Source organism: Podarcis melisellensis (assembly GCF_964234715.1).
Source record: "Podarcis melisellensis genome assembly, chromosome: 3".
Lineage (NCBI taxonomy): Eukaryota > Metazoa > Chordata > Lepidosauria > Squamata > Lacertidae > Podarcis > Podarcis melisellensis.
Genome location: NC_138530.1, coordinates 78,963,556 through 78,983,756, shown reverse-complemented (window position 1 = coordinate 78,983,756; position 20,201 = coordinate 78,963,556). Strand labels below are relative to the sequence as shown.

Below are 20,201 nucleotides of genomic sequence, written 5' to 3'. Positions count from 1 at the left end.
AGTTGGTCCAGTAAAAAAGGCTATTCACATTTTGCTGAGTCAGTCACAAAAGCTCTACTGGTTTAAATGAATATATTACATTATTTTTATTCATAAACAGAAAGAATTGTAGCAAGTTTAGCAGAACTTAAAGGTATATGCATTTCTGACTGAAGCGCACACATGCTCAAATGCACAAATCTATCTAGGGAGAAACAGAGATGTATATTTTGTACATCACCTGTTGAAACTGTTCTGAAGACAACATTTTGAGCTGCACATTTGAATGTTGGAATGTTTTGCAGCAAATTAACATCCATTAGCAAGCACTGGAAGACCGTGTTAGGAAATTAACCACAGCACTTATTTTTTCCCCACCACCACCAGTGCTGTAAGAAGAGAAGCAGTTTTCTTTTTACCAACGTACAGCTGTTTCCCCAAATGTTGCACTGACCTAACTTGCCAGGGAACAGAAATCATACACAGCTGAATCATGGGCTAGTTAGTAGGCATAGCAAATTTCAGTATGTGTAACTATCAAACTTATGCTTCAATACTTTGATCCTGTTAACAGTTGGGTCAACTTCAAAAGAAAATATTAATCTTACCATGCTGTATTTAGTATTTCAACTTCTCTCATCCAATTAAACACAGTTTTTGCAATAACTCTTCACCTTTTCAGAAGAGGGGGAAAGGCTCTGGAAGGTTGTTTTTCCCTATAGTAAGCAAGGGCAAGTTGTCCTCAGTGGGATTTGGAGCTGATCAGTACTTGCACTGAAAGGATCAGTGTCTCTTAAGGGTCTTGTTATGTCTCCTCATTCAACTGTGTAAGCTTTGCTTCTGAAAACATTAGTACCAAAGGTGAACTCGATATTTTATTGAGCTCAGGGTTATTTCTGCTCCAACCATATAGCTGTGCAAGTTGCTGCCTAAGCAGGATGCAAGTAAGATACATTGACTGGCTTCTATTTTCTTGGAGAATGCTGCATATTTCTGATAGTCTTTTAAAAACCTGGCAAAGACTCCTGTTATAGCTTGCTAAAATTGCAAACTCAAAAGGGTTGGATCCAGGTGTGCCACTTGACATGAACAGACTGGAACTAACCCAAAGGTTGCAAGACAGCATGGTTAATGTTGTTATGGACCCATTGGTCTTGGATTGTTGCTCTGAGTGTTCTGTAATGAAAACTTGCTTAGGTGGCAACCGCTGAACAGTGTCATGGGCATTATTTCAATATTTTGCTTACTATTCCAAACTTGATTCCTTAGCAGAGGCCTACTTTGCAAGGAGATTTTGGCTGAGACTTTTAGTGGTAGAAGCCATCCCAACCATACTGTATTCCTTATCTGAACATGAAAGAAAAGAGGGAAATTGATTTATTGTGAATTCCTGTGTTTCTTGCATGGTTTTTAATATCACAGTTTTAATTTTGTTTTGTTTTTTAAATATATGCATAAATGTTATTTGACAGATCAAACAGCTGGAATCTTGCTACTGTCCTGGGAGAGTACAATTTACCTTTTTTCTGTTTACAAAGCACAATCCAGTGAGAAAAAACAATCAAGCTGCAAGCCACATGGATTGCGCAGCAGTTGCTTTAAAGCTCAAGTGTCAGGAAAAGATCTAGTCTAAGCATAAGGCTACCTGGGTTTCCGGCCAGTCCCATGATCATTGACTATTATTCTTCATAGCCCTCCGGGGGCTGCAAGGAAGTTTAGGCAGGGGAAGGAGAGGATTTATGCAATTGTATTAAATTATAGTAATTTTGTTTGATTCGTAATAATTTGGAAAATGATAAAAATAATACGATAAACATAAGGCTACCTGGAACCGTTTATGCAGCCGCACTCTCATATTAAAAGGGTCTTCTTGAATGTGAGGCTATCCATGCGCAGCATTAGCATGCCATGCCATGCCAGCAACCAATGATCAGAGAGGAAGTGCTTTGCATAGGCCTCTTGCACGGATCATTGCTGCATGGAGCACCTGTAGGGATATACGATTTCCATGTGACCATGTGGCATGTTGAAATTGTGGGTTAGAGACTGTATCTGAGGTGGTTGAACTTTTTGTCTTTTCTTTGTAAGATCAGACGGGTTGGTGTTTGATTTCTTTTGTGTGCGGGTGAGTTGCTAAGGCAGTAAGCCCCATTGGTTTATAATTTCAGAACGCCTTGTCCAGTAACGTTAGTTTTGTTAGTACGCCATTGTTTATTTCTGTTAATAACGCTGAGGCTTTCTTTACAGTTCTGATTCAGCAGTTATGCAGTGATTCTGTATGCCAGGTTGGACAGACTTTTTGCCAAGTAAGCCATAAGTAAAGTTTGAAGCGTGAGTGCCATTTTTGTATATTCCACAGGACGTGTACGGCTCCCCCTTACTAGGAGGTGGCTTTTCGTCTAATGTACCAAACTAGATAGTGTGCGCTTCATCGCTAGTGCCATTTGTAGCCTCTTACACAATGCACTGCTAAATCCTAGGGTTTTGCACTTTTGCTGTAACCTGAATTAACAAGAAAAGGCAACTTTTTCACTGCTTCCTTAAATAGAATGCAGCTTTACAGTAGACAACAATTATTCTTGGATCTTAAGTAGGACAAGGACACCAGACAAACATTTTAGTCAACATTACTTTTAGGCTGCAAAGCTGTTGTAAAGGCATATTTGCTTTTTAGTGTCTTGGCTATTGCTGCTGCACCAAATCTTGTATGCTGTTGAATCTATATATTCAGTTTTGAAGAATGAAGAGCCTGCGACAGCAGGTTGATAAAACTGTATATGTAGCTGGGATGGTGAATTTACTTGAACAAATGTAACAGCAAACATGCACAAGTATATCTCAAGAGTTGGTGGTTTTCCTTTTTTTATACCTTCTAAGGGTTATCTTTGCAAGTGTAATGTTTTGCAGTGAATTCAGGTATTTGAGGAAAAGATACATTCAGGGGCTGAAGCAGCTTCCTGTGCCATCTGTACACAGAATGTTTTGTTTGAATAAAAACTTGAGCTACACTATAAACTATTGCTATAAAAGTACTTTTGCTAAATGTGTTTTATGATTTTCTAGTGAGCCACTGTTGATGCTATCACTTGGTTTTGTACATTCAGCTTTCTTGGTATGCTGTGTGTAAGTACATTCTGGATTGTAAGAATAAAATTGACTTGCACATTATATTGTGTTTCTCAGGTATATCCTAATAAACAAATACACTACTTAAACATAGGAAGAGCCTGGTTAAAGTTAACAAAGACTGCTCATTGTGATAGTTTGGCTGAACTGAGAAATTGAGTCCCAGAGAATGCAAAACTCTATAGGAACTTTAAGGGACAAAACGGAAAAAGTAAGATAAAATAACACTCTTTGGGGATTATGCCTGTGATGTTGGTTTGAGAGCATCATTTAATCAGGCAGGGCAGCTTGCCAAAGAAAGGAATTTGCAATAATTTATTAAATACTCAGCAGCATTCCACATTGTCAAAGGTTACCTGCTGTCAGCTGAATAACCCATAAAGGCAAGAAGATTTATGCAGCTGTATCTTTTTAAAATGTTGAATATTTATCCCCTCTTAATAATTGCTAGAGGCCACTTACAAGGGAACTCATAAAACAGACCATCAGAATAGAGATTGTCAACAAAACTAACAGTAAATGTCTTTCTACGAAGTAGCACCACGTGATGATTTAGATGTCACATCAGATAGTAATAAGGCTCCCAGCGGTTTACAGAAACTTGCAAAAAGAGGACTTCCAGAGCTTTCTAAATCTTTGTTGAGGAAGCACATTATGCCTTACATTAAGGCTATTTCATTCATTTATTTGTCATTTAACTTCTCTGGGTGAAAGTTTAAAATAATTTAAAAGCATAAACGGCATGCTCCATTATGAAACAGGCTGGAAACTGCCAAATAACTGAGTATAAATCTCTAGAAATGCAGCAGCACACCCCTACTTGGCTGATCATCCTTCACTAAATCCTGTAAGGCCTACAGTACGAATTTTTCAACTGAGCAGCTCAACATACTCTGTGGTTTTGTTTTTTGTTTTTTTGTAGCCAGAATATGCAAGAGGGCAGTTCTGGCACCTCTCAGGTGGGTGCCATTGTGTGCTGGCATGTCCCTGCCTGCTTCTTGCCTTTACCCACTTCTGAGAAGTGCAAAACAAACATTTCAGGTTAAAATGGAAGCTGGCCAGCATGTGCGAGTCTACACTTTTTTTTAGATCTATGCACCTAGCCCAGCCGCAATTGGTCAAGCTACGGGGCAGGGTCAGTTCATATTTCTTCAATCCATCCTTTGTGTAGCTGCAGGAGTAGACTTTAAACTTTCCGGCTAGGCCTCTACCGTTGCACGCACAGATGTTTGTGTGAGGGCCCTTCTGAGCTGCCCTAGCCACCCACCTGAATCTGAAAGATCGAGGGAGGTGGGAGCGCATTTATTTGACGTGCACCAGAATCGGGTGACCCACAAACCAGGTAGGGAGACAGCTTGCCTGAAACCCTTCTAATTCCTGGATCCAGCACGGATTCAACCTTCCTGGTGATGGCCTTCTAAGTATGGGCTATCAAAGTAACAAAGTGGCTCTGTGCCAGATAACAAATGGGTAGTTAGAAAGACAAAATACAGGGTTCAAAGTTGAGTGTGTGCGAGCTAGAAGTTAGGCTAAAGGGTCGCTGGCAAAGTTTGCTTCATGCACCCTCCCCGTTCCACCCTCGGCAAAGTGAGCCAACCGCAGAGGATAGTGACATGCCTGAAGGAGCTGAGGCGGCAGCAGCGATGCCGCTGGTCCCACTGCTGTTGCTGCAACCACCACTGCCACCCCTCTGCTTGGGCTACTTCTGTGACTATGATGCATTCATTTTCCAAGGGCAATGAGGTATGCGATGATGATGATAGCAATTATGTGTTTCCATTAATTTAGCTCAGTGAAGCTTTCTGGGTATGTTGCTAAACTAATAAATGCATGCTTCTTTTTCGACCTTTAAATGTCACAGAGAAATTCTGGTGCTTAGTTGCCTAGTGAGCTTGAAGAAGTTAAGCTTTCTTCTTGTGCCTTCAAGCTTGTCTGCCTTAGCCATTTTGACAGATGAAGTTTAAAGGTCAAATTGAAAATCTTACCTGCTCAGTCCTGAGTTCTGCAATGCATTGACCACTTGAGATGCGTCGCCAACCATTTTCAATCTTGCCTTGTGCTTTTATAGTGAGATGTTCATTCCAGCAAAAACCACCAAGAGTTTGTAATGTATTAAAATCATTTTCAGTCTTGAACACACAACTCGGTTTGTTTATAACAGTGAACCTCTTGAGCACCTGAGATGTGCAGAAACACTGTACTGTGTTCTCTTAACATGTTTTTTATAAAAATTGCATAAAGGTGCCTAGATAATCCTTTCTTGGAGACACAGTAAAGTTTTCTAACATTTCTGAACTAAAATCTGTTAGACTATATACTTAAACTGGAAGAATTCCATAGGCCATGAAAATTTTAAAAAGACCTTTGTAATCCTGCTTGTTAAGCTATGATGCTGCATATGATCACTCTTGCAGACTAATTTCGATTGCTTAATAATTAGAGTATTATCAAATGTTACTTTATAAACACAATAGTTTAAATTGCATTCCTGCTTTAGAAACTGTTTTCCATGTCAATATGCCTCAATATGAGACAGGCACAGGCAACATCCCTGGTAGCTCTGTGAAAATTCCTGTGGAACCTCTTGTAGGACATGATATCCAATGGCAGTCATACTCTGAGTAGACCCATTGAAACCAACAGCTTTAATTTAGTTAATCCGTTGATTTCACTGCATCTAATCTGATTAACATTGGGTCTCACCCAGGATATTCAGTTTGGGTAAATGTTCAGTAAGTGAGTGAGTTTAATCAATGTTATTCCTAATATAACCAACATTGGGCATCCTGATAAGGAAAAAGGTGTAAGAACCTTGTAGGTCCCTGACTTTCCTTAGAGGGTGACATCAACAAGTGGCTGATTAGCAATAACACACACACATGCCTGTAAGCCAAAAAAGTAGATGTTTTTACTTGAGAGGAGTCTTGATGGTAAAAGTGTACAGTACACTGTTTAGATTTGCAATTTACACTTAAATAGATAATTTTACAATATTGTATATATTTACAAACTGAAACAAAAATATTAACATGGTCCATCGTTTCTGTAATTGGAACGCAGATGTGCTCTAAAATTCCTCTTCCCATCATAGCAACACTGTTACAATATTCTGTACTTTAAAAATGCCTATCACGTATTGTCTTTTGAAATAAAAGCATTTGTCACTTTGCAAATTTTCATTCCTCCCTCTCCCCACTTTTTATTGTTTTGATTGACCATGATGGCCATTTTGAGGCCTGATGAAACTGACAGTTCAGCAGAGATTTCCACTTAGGTCTCAGTATAATAAATCGGAGAGTGCATTGTGTGAATTTCATGTAACAGGAGTATCAAACAGTCTCTATGGTCACATTTTCCTGATGGACATTAATTTCATACAGTTAACACATGTCCCACCCACATGGAAACTGGCTAAAGAAATAACTATGAAAAAATGGACCAGTATATCAGGTTAAATAAAATGTATGCACCTGGAAATATTATTCTGGAATACTTGTCAATGGCATGTGTATCAATCCTCATGCTGCTGTATCTCTGGTTTTTCCTCCTGCTTGAATTCCTTTCTGAGCCAAGTGCCAGCTGAACCATCATTCGGTCTTGTTTATCTCCATTTTCAGACACATACTGTCCCAGTTCATTCACCTCCCCGTCACTATAGCTGCCATCCATCCCCATCAGTTGCCTTGACTGAGGTAGTGTACAAGTGCAAGGAAGCTGTAGAGGAAAGAAGGAAGATAGTTGTACTTGGGGAAAACTGGCAGTTGACATATTGGAGTGGAGCAATAATGCAGCCTTAAGCTGTTGCTTCTGTCACAAATCCATAGGTGAGGACTCATCTCATCTAACCACAGTTTCTCTTATCTAGCTATGATTTCCTGCATTATTAGTAGCCAGGATAGCTGATATAAAGGTAAATTTGTGAAAATACACCATACTAGATTTTGAGTTGGCTCTTCCAAATGGTGAGCAGATACATGCTCTCAGAATGGGACCCTCTATTATTATTATTATTATTATTATTATTATTATTATTAGAATTAATATACTGCCCTATACTCTAATGCAGCTGAGGAAAGGGTGGAAATTGGGGCACCTCCCCACTTTTGCAAGTGCTTTTCTGTTAATAGAGGGCACCATGGAACCAAGCCACATTCAGGCTCATTCTATCCAATATGAGATAGTGTGCTTGTGTAGGCTGTATAGCATGAGCATTAAAATTCATGTGAAGAAACTAATGGTTTTTCTAGACTATCCTTCCTATAGTGAGTGCAGTGTTCATCGCTGTGCCAAGAAAGCTGTGAAAAATGTGATTTCCATACTAGGAAATGAATTGAAAACTAGTGGGAGCCCACCAAATTGAATGAGTTTAAAAGAAGATTAGACAAATTCTATAAACAGCTACCAGCCACGATGGCTATGTTCCACCTCCACTGTCAGAGGCAACATGCCTCTGAATGCCAGCTGCTGGTAATCCCTAGTGGGGAGAGTCCTGTTGCAGTCAGGTTCTGTTTTGGGGCTTTCCACAGGCATCTCGGCCACTGTGATAACAGGATGCTAGCTATTAACCTGATCTAGCAGGCTGCTCTTAGCATGGAAACATTCAGAGGTGGCATAGTGAGCTGCACCATTTCTACCTTTTTAAAAAAAGTTAATATTTGGGCATCTCATGTTGCATGTGTAGATCCAACCTGAGTAAAAAAAACAAAAACTGGTTTGAACATACCTTTGGGTAGAACACAGTTTTACTGTTAGACCCCCATTGTGTGTGTGTGTGTGTGTGTCTGTCTGTCTGTCTGTCTGTCTGTCTGTCTGATTCATCTTTAGAATTACACAGCCAGTGCTGGTTTTCCAGGGGGTACTCAAGGGTACGCAGTACAGACACCTCTTTTTTGTTGTTAAAAAGTGTGGCACTTACTGTAATAACTTCATGGTGAGTACCAGCACCTAGTTTTCAAGGGGGGGGGGACACCGTACACAGCCATTTTATCTGCACAGCACCAAATGACGTTACATTTACCTTGTCTCGCAGCTTCCGTTCCTTTCGCTCTTGCACTGTAGTCAAGTAGTTTACTGCTGCGTACTCTAACACCGAAAGGAAGACGAACACAAAACTGACCCAGAGGTAAATGTCCACAGCTTTGATGTAGGAAACCCGAGGCATGGAGGCATTGACGCCCGTGATGATGGTAGACATGGTCAGCACCGTCGTGATCCCTGGAGACATACAATAATCCGTTTGGAGATGTCATTTTGGTGACAACTTGGCTTTGTTTACCCTAAACAGAGGGCCAAGTGTTTCATTAAGAAATGAAATGCTAGCTTGAGGTGGACTGCTCTACCTTCTTTGAATGGTGTGCTATCATCTTCCATGCTGTCACCTTTCTCTGGTTGTGGCCTGGTGCAAATTGTGTGCTGGATTGCATGAGCTGATGCATGGATGACCTGTGGGCTGATGGTACAGCCCTTGGACACAGATTTAGACCAAGGCTGCAGTCCTGAACATATTCACTAGGGAGTAAACTGCACTGAAAATGTTAAGTTGTGGGGGAACATATCAGACGACACAACGATTCTTCAAACAGCTCTTGTTTATTCACAAGCCAGAACAGAACTGAGCTGAAGGGTTCAGCCAGTCTGCTTATATAGAGCTCCACTACAACGCAACAGTAACCACTTTCTGTAACTATCCAATCACTGAATGTCACTTTCAATCCCTTATTTGCATATGTGGACCTGAGTGAAAACTATGTAGAGTATCCCCTGCTGGTCCATGGTGAGAACTTCAGTACATAACAGAAAGCACTGAGGTTTACTTCTGGGTTGGATTGCAGTGCAGACCAGGAATCCAAAGCACAATTACCTAGAGGCCTCATTTAACTTAGAATCCGTTCTTTGCAGATTGTGCTGTAAACTATTCAGTCTCGCAAGGAAGGATGGATAAATCTGACTTTCCAGTTTGTTTCACACGTTTTAAATCTAAGCTATGATTACATTCTGTGCCACTTCCGCATTCCATTTGAAAAGTATAAATAATTATCTAAAGGACAGGACATTCCTACATATTTAAGTTATGGATCGAAATAGCGGTGATGCACAACAAGAAGGTAAATAGGCAGATGACCACAAAACGTGACAATCTGAAGTCACAGTAGTGCATAATTACCCCTTAGCCAGGGGCACAACCCTGTATTCATTACCAATCAATTAATATTGGTCAGAACCAAATAGCTTTGCATATGCAGTTTAATCACTGCTGAAAGTGTGAGTGCAGTGACCACTTTATATCCTATCCCTTTGAGTGAAGACTTTTCTCTCATCATTTACATCAGCAAAGAAAGATTTCCCTGCTTGGGCTTTGACAGAATCCTGCTTTGTGAGAGAAAGAGCAAAAGGTCCAGGAGCTAATACCATCTCCTTTGGAGTCTATGTTGTCACATGCAGTGCTGCAAATATACACTACTCAAACTCTCTCAAGATACTACACCATAAACCCCTGCTTATTTCCTAATGGGCATGAATTCATTGGACTCTGTGTAGGCTAGAGAATACAACTGTAACATCAGAAGCAATGAATTGGGAAGGGAAGAGAGAACTAGGAGATCCAAATGCAAATTTAATAAATAGATAATCACAGCTATGCCTACTGATGGAGCCACTGAAATGTTAAAATATAATTTTCCACTCAATGCTTCATACTCTGCAAATATTACTGATATTATTTCTCTATTTTACATTGCTTTCTGAGCATTTAGCTCAGAAAAGTGACTAATAAATAAGCAATTCTTAGCCTATTTCTACAGTGCCATCCATGAATGTGGATGCATCCAGGCCTCCACCTGCCATAGACCCCCATGGCCAGCTAATACTCCCCCAACAAATAGGAGAAGGGAGTGAGAAACAGTCTCAGACATTGCAACGTCACCCGCTGTTCAGAGAGACCCTCCTGGATTGGCATTGCTATAAAAAGAGCAGGTCAGACACAGCGAGGTTTGGTTTGTTTACCTAAGGGAACTCTTGCAGGCACAGCTCTGCGGTCTATCCAAAAGGACACCCAGGACAGCATGACCATCAGAGTGGCAGGGAAATAGGTCTGGAGTAAGAAGAAGAAGATATGCCGGCGTAAAGTGAAGTTGATGTAGAGGCGGTTGTACCAGCCTACAGGAGACAAAGAAGGTAGAAGTCAATCACAAAAACCCACATCCACACCGTACATTTAAAGTGATCTTGTACTACTTTAACAGCCATTGCATTTTCCCCAAAAATCCTGGGAACTGTAATTTATGAAGGGTGCTGACCTCGTATAACTACAACTATCCAAACGTTTTGCACACCTTAGATGTACTCCTCAATAACAGAGACTTCAAAACAGCAGTCCCCAAAGATGACTACCATGTTGTTTGCATGGTGGTGGTAATCATCACTTGGTAGCAATAGTACTGTGAAGCTTTTACTGTACAGCAACTCCTTTCTAAACAGCCTTTTCGAAAAGCAGTTGCTACAGGATGAGATTATCACCCTGTTAATAATAAGCTCTTTGAATTAACCCCGTACCAAAGATACTGGGTTACAGCATTGTGCACAAACCCAAATTTGGGGTTCAGCACCACAATCTGGCATCGACTGCCGAGCCCTTTGCAGAGAAGACAACGTGTGACATGATGCCATAGCCTCTCTGGCAAGTCCAAAGACAGTTTCTCCAAGTAGCGATCAAACCTATTTCCATAAAAATCGACAATAATTGAGCCTTGTCCAGGCTTTATTGTCAAAATTCACTCACCTGTGCTGCTATAAAAGGCAAGTTTGGTGGTAGTGTGAAACTCTTGTATGAGGAACTGGGATAGCGATATCCTCTCATCTGTTTTCAGGGAGTCGTTGCCATTCTTCCAGTACAGCATGAGATCATCTTCAGTGTAAGCATCTAGAGAGGGAGGAAATATTAACTCATTTATTGTAATGAAGCCAGTTGGCACTGTGGCCTAAGTCGCGTACCGAATGCTATCTTACTGTCAACAGATATACACCATATAGTCCAGTGACAGGATTTTATTTTCTATTTAATATGAGCTCTTATTTACTTTTCTCTCATTTAAGTGAATAGCTGCTGTTGACATATATGAGAATAAGGAAAGGACCTGAGAGCAGACTCTTTAACATCAATGTTGGAGGGTGGAGGACATGTATTGCCTCTGCTTCTCCGCAATTCCCAGTTTCACCTCTGAAAATATCATCCACTTCATTTTTAATCAAGTGAAAACAAAAGGTGGGCAGCTGTTAATTTACAAATTTTTACATTAATAATTTTACTTACTACTTTTTTTGCACAATGCTTTACGAACCCAGTAATTAGCCACAACAAGAGATAAGAAAACAAGGGACACTGTACTGTCTGTAGATTGTTTGCTGGAGTATAAGCAACATTTAAAAACACACACCAATATAATTATTATTTTAGGCCCTCATCATCCAATCTAGTCTATTTTAGGCCCTCGTCATCCAATCTAGTCACAGACCTGCAAGGGCCATGACTAGCAGGGGCAATAGAGGAGGGAGTTTGTACTCGGTCTCCTTTTGCAAGAGGGCTTTACTGAAATTAAAGTAGTCACAGAGAAGAAGCAGGATATTTGTTCCTATATCTTTGTAAGCAAAAGAAAAAAGAATTGTTGGACAATTCATTGTGAGCTGTGCTCACTCTTCTTAGGGCAGCAGTACCAATTATGTGCGCACAGCACTCATGCTGAGGTTGCATAATTTCTCCAGCACACAGCTATGGAAAGCACAGGAACACCCTTTCAGAATAAAAGCTCACTACCCCTATTTTGAAACAAAATGTGAGGCATCAGCATTCGACCTTCTTCGGAGATCCCGTTTACTTACAGCTTTCAATTTCCAGTGAACACGTTTGTGTGTCAAGGGGAAAGCGACTAAAATCCATGTTACACATAGCCGTTACAGTAACCCTAGAAACAGAATAAGCATATTTAAAATGTCTTCCTTTTACATGATTAAAAAGCCACATATTTTAAAAAGAAAACACAAAGCAGGGATAATTCACGTTAGATGCATGCCTAGTTCGTAACACTTTCACATGTTTCAAGTCCGTACAATTCTTTATATATGGAGAAGTAATTCCTTTGCATTCAACTAGGCTCACTCCCTAAGGCTATAGTCCTCTGCACACATACCTAGGAGCAGGGGCGCCGGCTCCTGGGGACCAAGGCACTGTGGGGACCCCTATCTCTTTTTTGAGAGGGTGGGCCCCCCTCAATATTCAGAGGGCCCTATGCATGACGTCAGGACATTGTATGATGTGTGTGACATCAAGATGTTGCTTCGGGCCCCCTCAATCATTTGGAGAAGCTGGCGCTTCTGCCTAGATGTCCCAGTGATTCAGTGGAAGTACGTCTCATTCAACATGCACAAGGTAGGCTGTGTTGACTCGTGGGGTCTTACTTCTGAATTAACAGGTCTGGCTTGCACTGAAAAGAAGTGAACCAGATTTGTGGTGGGAGGTACCCTGCTGACTTAGGAGCAAAAAAGGGTTGTCTTACACAAACCAAACTTGGCACATGTGAATCCCCAAAGCAGGACAGCACCCAGACAACACTGTCAGGAGACCTTTGCCATTCTTGACTTTTGTTAAAAGTTGTGAAATTGACGGATAACAAATATTATGCTTACTTATCTCGAGTGAATCTAACCCCTGACATTCCAGCATAAGGTCCACTGCTGAGCTCTGGAGCACCCTTGCCCTGCTTCTCCTCCTTGCTGTTGCTATTGCTAAATCTGCAAGCAGTGACAAATGCAAAAGAGAAGGAACAGCAGCAGCATCTCCTTCTGGGCGGTGTGAAGAGTGAGCCCGGAGGGAGACCCAAGGCAATGGGCAGTGATGGCTGTGGCAAAGGAGAGGGTCCCCTGAGAGCATCGTTCTCAAGGGCCCCTCTAAATCTGAAGCTGACAATGGCTCCGTCCACCAGATGACTCCACATACACAAAGTCATCTGTTATTCTGAACTTGGATAATGTTAGTGGCACAACCTTGTGATACTTGTCTTGATCTGGGTTACACCCACTGAGAATTCATGCACACAGCTGTATAAGAAATGAAGCCAGCATGCTTGCAGAAGCTCAACCAAGCATTTTTGTGGATTTCACCTTACCTCAAGCTGTAAAGCACCTTCCCATCTGGCTGGACCCGGAGCATGACGTTATCTGTGGTGGTGTCATGGATAAAGGATCGTTTGGAATGCACAAAGAACATATCCGGCACCCAGATCTTTTTCACTAGTCTGCCATCAAAGGTCATGCTTTGGTTGTTGGTACTTGGAAACGATAGCCTTTCATCTTTCCAGTAATGTCTAAGGTAAAGTGTCATGGTGAAGTCCTAGCATAAGCCAGAAATTGAGACAAGGAAAAATTAATTCACATTAAAAAGGTAAAGGAAAAGGACCCCTGACAGTGAAGTCCAGTCGCAAACGACTCTGGGGTTGCAGCGCTCATCTCGCTTTACTGACCGAGGGAGCTGACGTTTGTCCACAGACAGTTTTTCCAGGTCATGTGGCCAGCATGACTAAGCCGCTTCTGGCAAAACCAGAGCAACGCACGGAAACGCCATTTACCTTCCCGCCGAAGTGGCACCTATTTATCTACTTGCACTTTGACGTGCTTTCAAACTGCTAGGTTGGCGGATTAATTCACATTACTATTTTTTAATCCATAAATATTTCTTAGTCCAATGTCATAAAGGATATAAGTTTTACACTGCAATTGTAAGATTCAGGTAGAATGGCAAAGACATCCTACAAGTGTTCGGCTGCCCCCGTTCCGTAGTTAAAGATGTGCTGTATTAAATACATTTTTGCCATTGGAATATTGGACTGGATTTGAAACTAATGTACAAATCCATGTCTTAGGCCATACCCAAACCATACATTTAAAGCATTCTTAAGCCAATCCAATAGTCATGGTGCTCCCCCCCCCCAATAATCCTGGGAACTATAGTTTGTTAAGAGTGCTGGGAATTGTAGGTCTGTTACCAGGATTCTTTGGAGAAAACAATGTGGTTAAAATGTGTGGTGCACATGCAGCCTAGGTGTTTTCCACTCAGTAATCTCTTTTCCCACTCCTGACGTGATGTCTGTTTTTCAGAGCAGCCCATTCCATAAAACCTCTTGTTCAGAAAGAACAACCATCCAAGCATGGGCATGACACTTACCATGTCAACCTCTGAAATACTGTCCAAGCTTTCAACTTGTACATCTACTCCAACAGGAATCGCAGGGCCTATAAGAAACACAGCATGGTAATGCATCAGAATTGTTCATATGTTTTAAAAAGAGAACATATGAAGAAGTAGTTTGCAGTAGGGCTCTCACAAAGAAGGGAAGCGTGCAAAATGATTTGCTGGCTGCCATGTCTAAGGACACAGGCAGTTACTGCAAAGCAAAGGACTCCAAATCATACCTGGGTTATTTGTCATTAGCTGCCAAGAAGTAACTTAGGACTGAGCTGAACCTTCTAACAATGAAACATTAACATTAAAGAGGAGCACACAGTTGCTAGGTGAGATCACAGGCCATTTGCACCTCTGGGCTGGTTCCCATGTAAACTAGAGGTCTTCAAAGACAGGAGGCCTTCAGATGTTTTAGACTACACTGCAATGCTGGCTGGGGCTGATGGGATACATAGTCAAAAACATCGGAAGAATACCAGGTTGGCAAAGGCTAGTTTAATATGGAGCAGATAAACTATGCATTGTGCTTTTCCTTAACTAATTACAGAGGTGGGGGAGCCTGATTCTCGCAGTGAAAGCAACACACAGGAGGCTTATCGTTTACTCCTCCAGCAAGAGAGGATGAAGATTGAATGTGCCACCCCTACTCACAAAGTAAGAAGCACTGGGGGTCCCTATGGGCAGACCAATATCTAAAAAGCCAGGACATCAAAAATGATAATGATATTGATATATACGCAAAACACTTATGGCCGATTCACACGTGCAGGTTAATTACTTAGCTCTCAATTAGGAACATAGGAAGCTGCCTTATACCAAGTCAGACCAATGGTCCACCTAGCTCAGTATTTTCAACATAGCTGTGGCTCTCCAGGATGTTAAACAAAAAATAATATCTCCCAGCTCTACCTGGAGATGGCTGAGATTGCACATGGAACCTTTTGCATCCTAAGCAGATGCTCTACCATTGAGCTACAGCCCTTCCCCAAGTGCTATAACCACCTGTCTGCTTCCATCAATAAGTTCCATGTTCAAGGAGAAGCAAGGAGAATACGAAAACATGGTTTGAGACATTTGAGACTTCGTACAGTCATGATGTTGCAGACACACTTGTTTGAACTCAGCCAAATAGGTGTACCACTTTCCACTTTTTATACTTAGGAGATAAATATTAGAATTTCTATTTCAGCAAAGATTATCTTAGTAAAATGCATACACAAATCCTCCTAGATGAGTTAATAATGCAATTACAGAACATGAGATTTGCTAAAAGCATAAAGGTTGTTCATGAGCACTGCTGGACAAAAAAAAACCCAACAAAAAACCCTCAACCTTTTACAACTAATTCAACTTGTATTGTGCATATTGCGCATGAGTAACAATAAGCTTCCCTCATCAAGGGGTAAAATAGTACCGGTAGTTTGGATTTGAATGACCATCTGTCAGCCAGGAAAGGGTAGATAAATTACAACATTCTTTAATCTGGTGGGGCATAAGAAAGCATGTTTTCCTAATCCTCTGTCCTAAAAGCTTGGATTTTGTATAGCACGCAACCACAATGCTGGAAGTAAAACATTAACCTGGAGCAATCTAAAATATTCTTTCTGTAGTGAAAATGCTAGGTCAGCAAAATGGTGCATTAGTTGATGACATATTATATATATTAGGGCTGGGGAACCATTTTCAATTTGATGGTTTTATTCCCTTCTGGGCAACATTCAAGGGGCCACATGGTGGTGGTGAGCAGGCAGGGCTGGAGACAAAAGTGGGTGGAGCAAGAAATGTAAATTTTACTCTTCTACAGTAGACTAGTTTCTGCAAACACCCACAGGCCCCTCTGAGTTCTCCATCCAGGCAGCAAAGAGGCATTAAGGTAAAGGTAAAGGTACCCCTGCCCGTACGGGCCAGTCTTGACAGACTCTGGGGTTGTGCGCCCATCTCACTTAAGAGGCCAGGGGCCAGCGCTGTCCGGAGACACTTCCGGGTCACGTGGCCAGCGTGACATCGCTGCTCTGGCGAGCCAGAGCCGCACACGGAAACGCCGTTTACCTTCCCGCTGGTAAGCGGTCCCTATTTATCTACTTGCACCTGGAGGTGCTTTCGAACTGCTAGGTTGGCAGGCACTGGGACCGAGCAGTGGGAGCGCACCCCGCCGCAGGGATTCAAACCGCCGACCTTTCGATCGGCAAGTCCTAGGTGCTGAGGCTTTAACCCACAGCGCCACCTGCGTCCCCAAAGAGGCATTATCAGTCTTCAAAGGCACATTCCGGCCAGGCAAAAACACCCGAGAAGGGTATGAAGCAGGGCTGGTGAGAGGTGGGGCCTGAGGAGGGAGTGGGGCGCCAGGCAACTCCCAAAGGCCAGATAGGTAAGGCTTACAGGGCTGCACTTGGCCCCAAGGCCTGAGGTTCCTCACCTCTAAAATAAATGTGCACATACACACACAGTTGCTGTGAAATAAAGCCTTGGGATTTCACTGCCATCTGCAGAGAAATATGACCCAACCAGGAAGTAAGGTTCAGCTTAATGCCATGAAATTTATTTTTAATAGAAGGCATGTCCATTTTTAGAACAGGCATGCCTATTTTTTTGTATTCTCAGGATTCTGTTTTTGTATACTCAGTATACTCTGCTCTATTCCTCAAACACTCCTCCAGTCAAAGTGTATTTTGCCAGTCACGTTTCTGGTCTTCATTTCAAATAAATGCTTATCCTGCAACTTCCTGGTGTTCGTGTAACAAATGTTATTGTGGGGTAGGGGGTTGTCCTGTTTCTGCTGCACTGGTGCTCTTTCAGACAGCAATAATATAATAGCATTGGGGAAAGAAAGCACAAAGAAAATGGATTTAATCCAACATGTGCCACAGAATACATCCACAATAAAATACCAGTCTGGAGGGGTCCTAAGACTTCCATTTATAATTTAAGTTTATGAGGGAATTGTACTTATCTGCACATAACATTGTACTTAAAAAAATATTCTCTGGCAATTCAGATAGGCCAATAAGCTTGCAAGAGATACGCTGCAGAAACAAACAAAAGCTCATTGTTCCTAAGCTTTTCAAAAAGGCAGCTGCCCATCAGTTAAGAGAGACGAACTAGCCCGCAAAGCCAAATAAACGTCACATTTAAACCACCATTCGTAATAACCCTCAAGCAAAGGGCAGTTCTTATGTTCTTATATGAGGAATATGATAGAGCCAAACTGAAGTCACTTTAGCACAACAGGAGCATTTACTGAGCTAAATAAGGTCACAGACATATTTGTGGCTTAATTTCAGTCAGGCATCTGAACCCATTTTAAAAACCAGAGCTGAGCCCTTCAATTCGGAAATAAGAAAAAGCGCCACAGAAAATACTCTTCCCTGTTGCCCTCAAAATACCCCTTTCCTCCCACATCTGGGATTAGCGTAGGAGGGCACTGATTCGCTCTCTTAAAAAAATATATTACTTGAGTTTTATCAAAATATAACCACTTCACTCAAGCACACAACCCACATCAGCTGCTTGTCACATTTCCGCCCTGCCCCCCCCAGCCTCTGCGATCATCTGGTTTCATCCTTAACACAAGGGGGAGGAGCCTGTGGTACTCCAGGTGCTATTGGACTCCAATTCCCTTCATCCCCAACTAGTATGTTCAATGAAGCAGGGAGTGATGGGAACTGCAACCTGACAACATAGGGACAGCCACAGGTTCTCCAACCCTACTTTAACAGCTTAATGGCAGGCAGGAATTCAACGTACACAGCTCTTCTCAGGGTCAGGATGCAGCAGTAGAGGAAGCTGCACTTATTATATTTCTGCCTGCCCTGGTGTTAACTAAATGCACAGTGACTGTGAGGGTAGTCAGGGCCGGCCTACTCATGAGGTTGGCTGAGGGAGCACCTCAGGTGGCAGAATGCCAAGAGGCGGCCTGCCCATCCTTCTTTCTCCACCGCTGGCAGAGAAGAAGCAGGGGCACTGGCTTCCAGGGAGATCTCACAAGATCCCGTGCACTCCGTGTGATCTTGCCAGAACCCACCATCACTGCTGCTGCCACATGGACGCTGCCACATGACCCAGGTAAGGGAGGCTCTGGTGATGCGGAATGACACCTTTCTGTTTTGCCTCAGGCGGCAAAGTAGGACGTGCCACTCCTGAGGGGAGTGCATGAAAGCTAAACTTCAGGGTGAAAGCAAGGGAATACCTTTACCTGTAGATATTGAGTATTCCTATAGACTTCTTTTAATTAAAAAAATCAATAAGAGGTGTTTTTAAGAAAACACAGAGAGGAAAAAAAGAATATCAACAAAAGTTTACATGTCATACCTCCAAAACCTGGCCGCATGCTGAAGTCATGGTCATCTATTCTCAGAAGTTGCTCTGACTTTGTAAGTGGTGATTTGGTGATATCAGGACTTCGTTTCAATATTGGACTATGTGGAGAAAGAGAAAAGCACAATTACACAACTGTACTACTGCACTATTCCTTAACGTGGGTTCTACAGGGGGCTCACAGAACACCAATCTGGTGTGTGGAGACACAAATCAAGTAATTGTATTGGTTAAATGCCTAAAAAATAGTCCAGTCCCAATATTTCCTAGAGTGGTGGATAACCTCGCCGAGTTCATTGGCAGTTCAATCCTATGTCTGTTTTCTCAGAAGTAAGTTCCGCGGTGTTCAATGCAACCTCCTCTCAGAAAAGAGCATATAAGATTACAGACTGAAAGGCATGAGGAGATGAAATGATATGTGACATGTCACTGACTTCATCTCCTCCAGCACTGCTCAAGTAACTGGACCCACCAACAATCACGGACTAGTAGGGGAGCTATGCAAAACCTTTGAAAAATAACCCCATGTGATCTGGTGTATTTTTAGACAGCTAGTGTGATAGGAGTGCTAAAGCACGTTTCAGATTATTCAGTTCCTATTGAACAAACACAACATTGTGCAGCGTATAGCACGCTGTCTAATGTATCTTTACCGTAATTGCTAAATAAACAGGAACAGGGGCAGGGCCAGGAAGCACTGAGAAGTGAATTGTAAGCAAGTCTAAGATAGTTTTGTGAAAGGCATTAAAGAAACAATGCTGCAAAGCCAACTGGCTGCAGCCCAAGAGCAAATGTGGCAAGTTGGGAGCCCAGCCAGGCTGGAAGCAGGTTTGCAGAGAAAAGGCTTCCATACCTGCTGCAGATATCTTAGGAAAGGCAAAGAGAGCCTTAAAGAGGAGAGGGCGAAAACACAGAAGCAATTACTTCAGAACAGTCACCTCAGCTTAGGCCCACCTCCACACACACACACACAAGCCAAATGTAGTCCATCAGCATTGTAGGGAAGCTCACTGGAGATGTGGCAAAGCAGTTCTTCCTGTCTGTATGGGCTTGTCAAATCAGGAAGCTGCCATGCATGCGACAGGCCTCATACAGGGCTGATGTGCAGGCTGCATTTAGCTGGGTGAGTTTAAAGTTGTGCTAGTTCTGCTTGGGAAGCAAATTTGGTTGCACAGTCTAGGCGGTCTGAGCTGGAAGTGTGCCTGGTTTATTTCGAAAGCAGGGCTGAGGTAATTTGCTGCTCAGGCCCACTGCTTCGATTTCAAGTTTGCAACACGCTGGTTACTTGATATGTTGACAGTGACTTGGTAGTGGTACTCGAGCCTAAATACTTTTGCTCCACTGTAACCATTGGAAATAGACTTGAGACCAAGAGCGCTGCTGGCCGGCTGCTTGTTTTCACCATTGCCAGTATCACCCAGCAGAATGGGAGGAAGAGCTAGCATCTTCCATTGGCTTTCATGCCCCTGGATTTAATTTTGTATAGGAAGCTGCTTTGTACTGAATCACTGGTCCACCTAACTTAATATCTTCTAAGTGGCAGCAGCTCTCC

At 42.2% G+C, this 20,201-nt stretch overlaps 1 protein-coding gene across 9 annotated transcripts in view; it reads right to left on the bottom strand.

The window, feature by feature from the left end:
- Nucleotides 1–5,991: 5,991 nt before the first annotated feature.
- Nucleotides 5,992–20,201, bottom strand: part of GABRR1 (gamma-aminobutyric acid type A receptor subunit rho1) — a 31,171-nt gene continuing 16,961 nt past the window's right edge. Inside the window, exons 1-9 of one of the 9 annotated variants that reach the window (XM_081905576.1) lie at nt 19,661–19,677; nt 18,644–18,750; nt 14,318–14,385; nt 13,263–13,486; nt 11,980–12,062; nt 10,883–11,023; nt 10,108–10,260; nt 8,123–8,319; nt 5,992–6,819 (exon numbers count right to left, since the gene is read on the bottom strand). In XM_081905576.1, the coding sequence (XP_081761702.1) occupies nt 6,529–6,819; nt 8,123–8,319; nt 10,108–10,260; nt 10,883–11,023; nt 11,980–12,062; nt 13,263–13,486; nt 14,318–14,385; nt 18,644–18,662 (1,176 nt within the window). In that variant the 5' untranslated portion in view covers nt 18,663–18,750; nt 19,661–19,677 and the 3' untranslated portion in view covers nt 5,992–6,528. The other 8 variants (XM_081905575.1, XM_081905572.1, XM_081905580.1 and 5 more) reach the window with 8 other exon arrangements.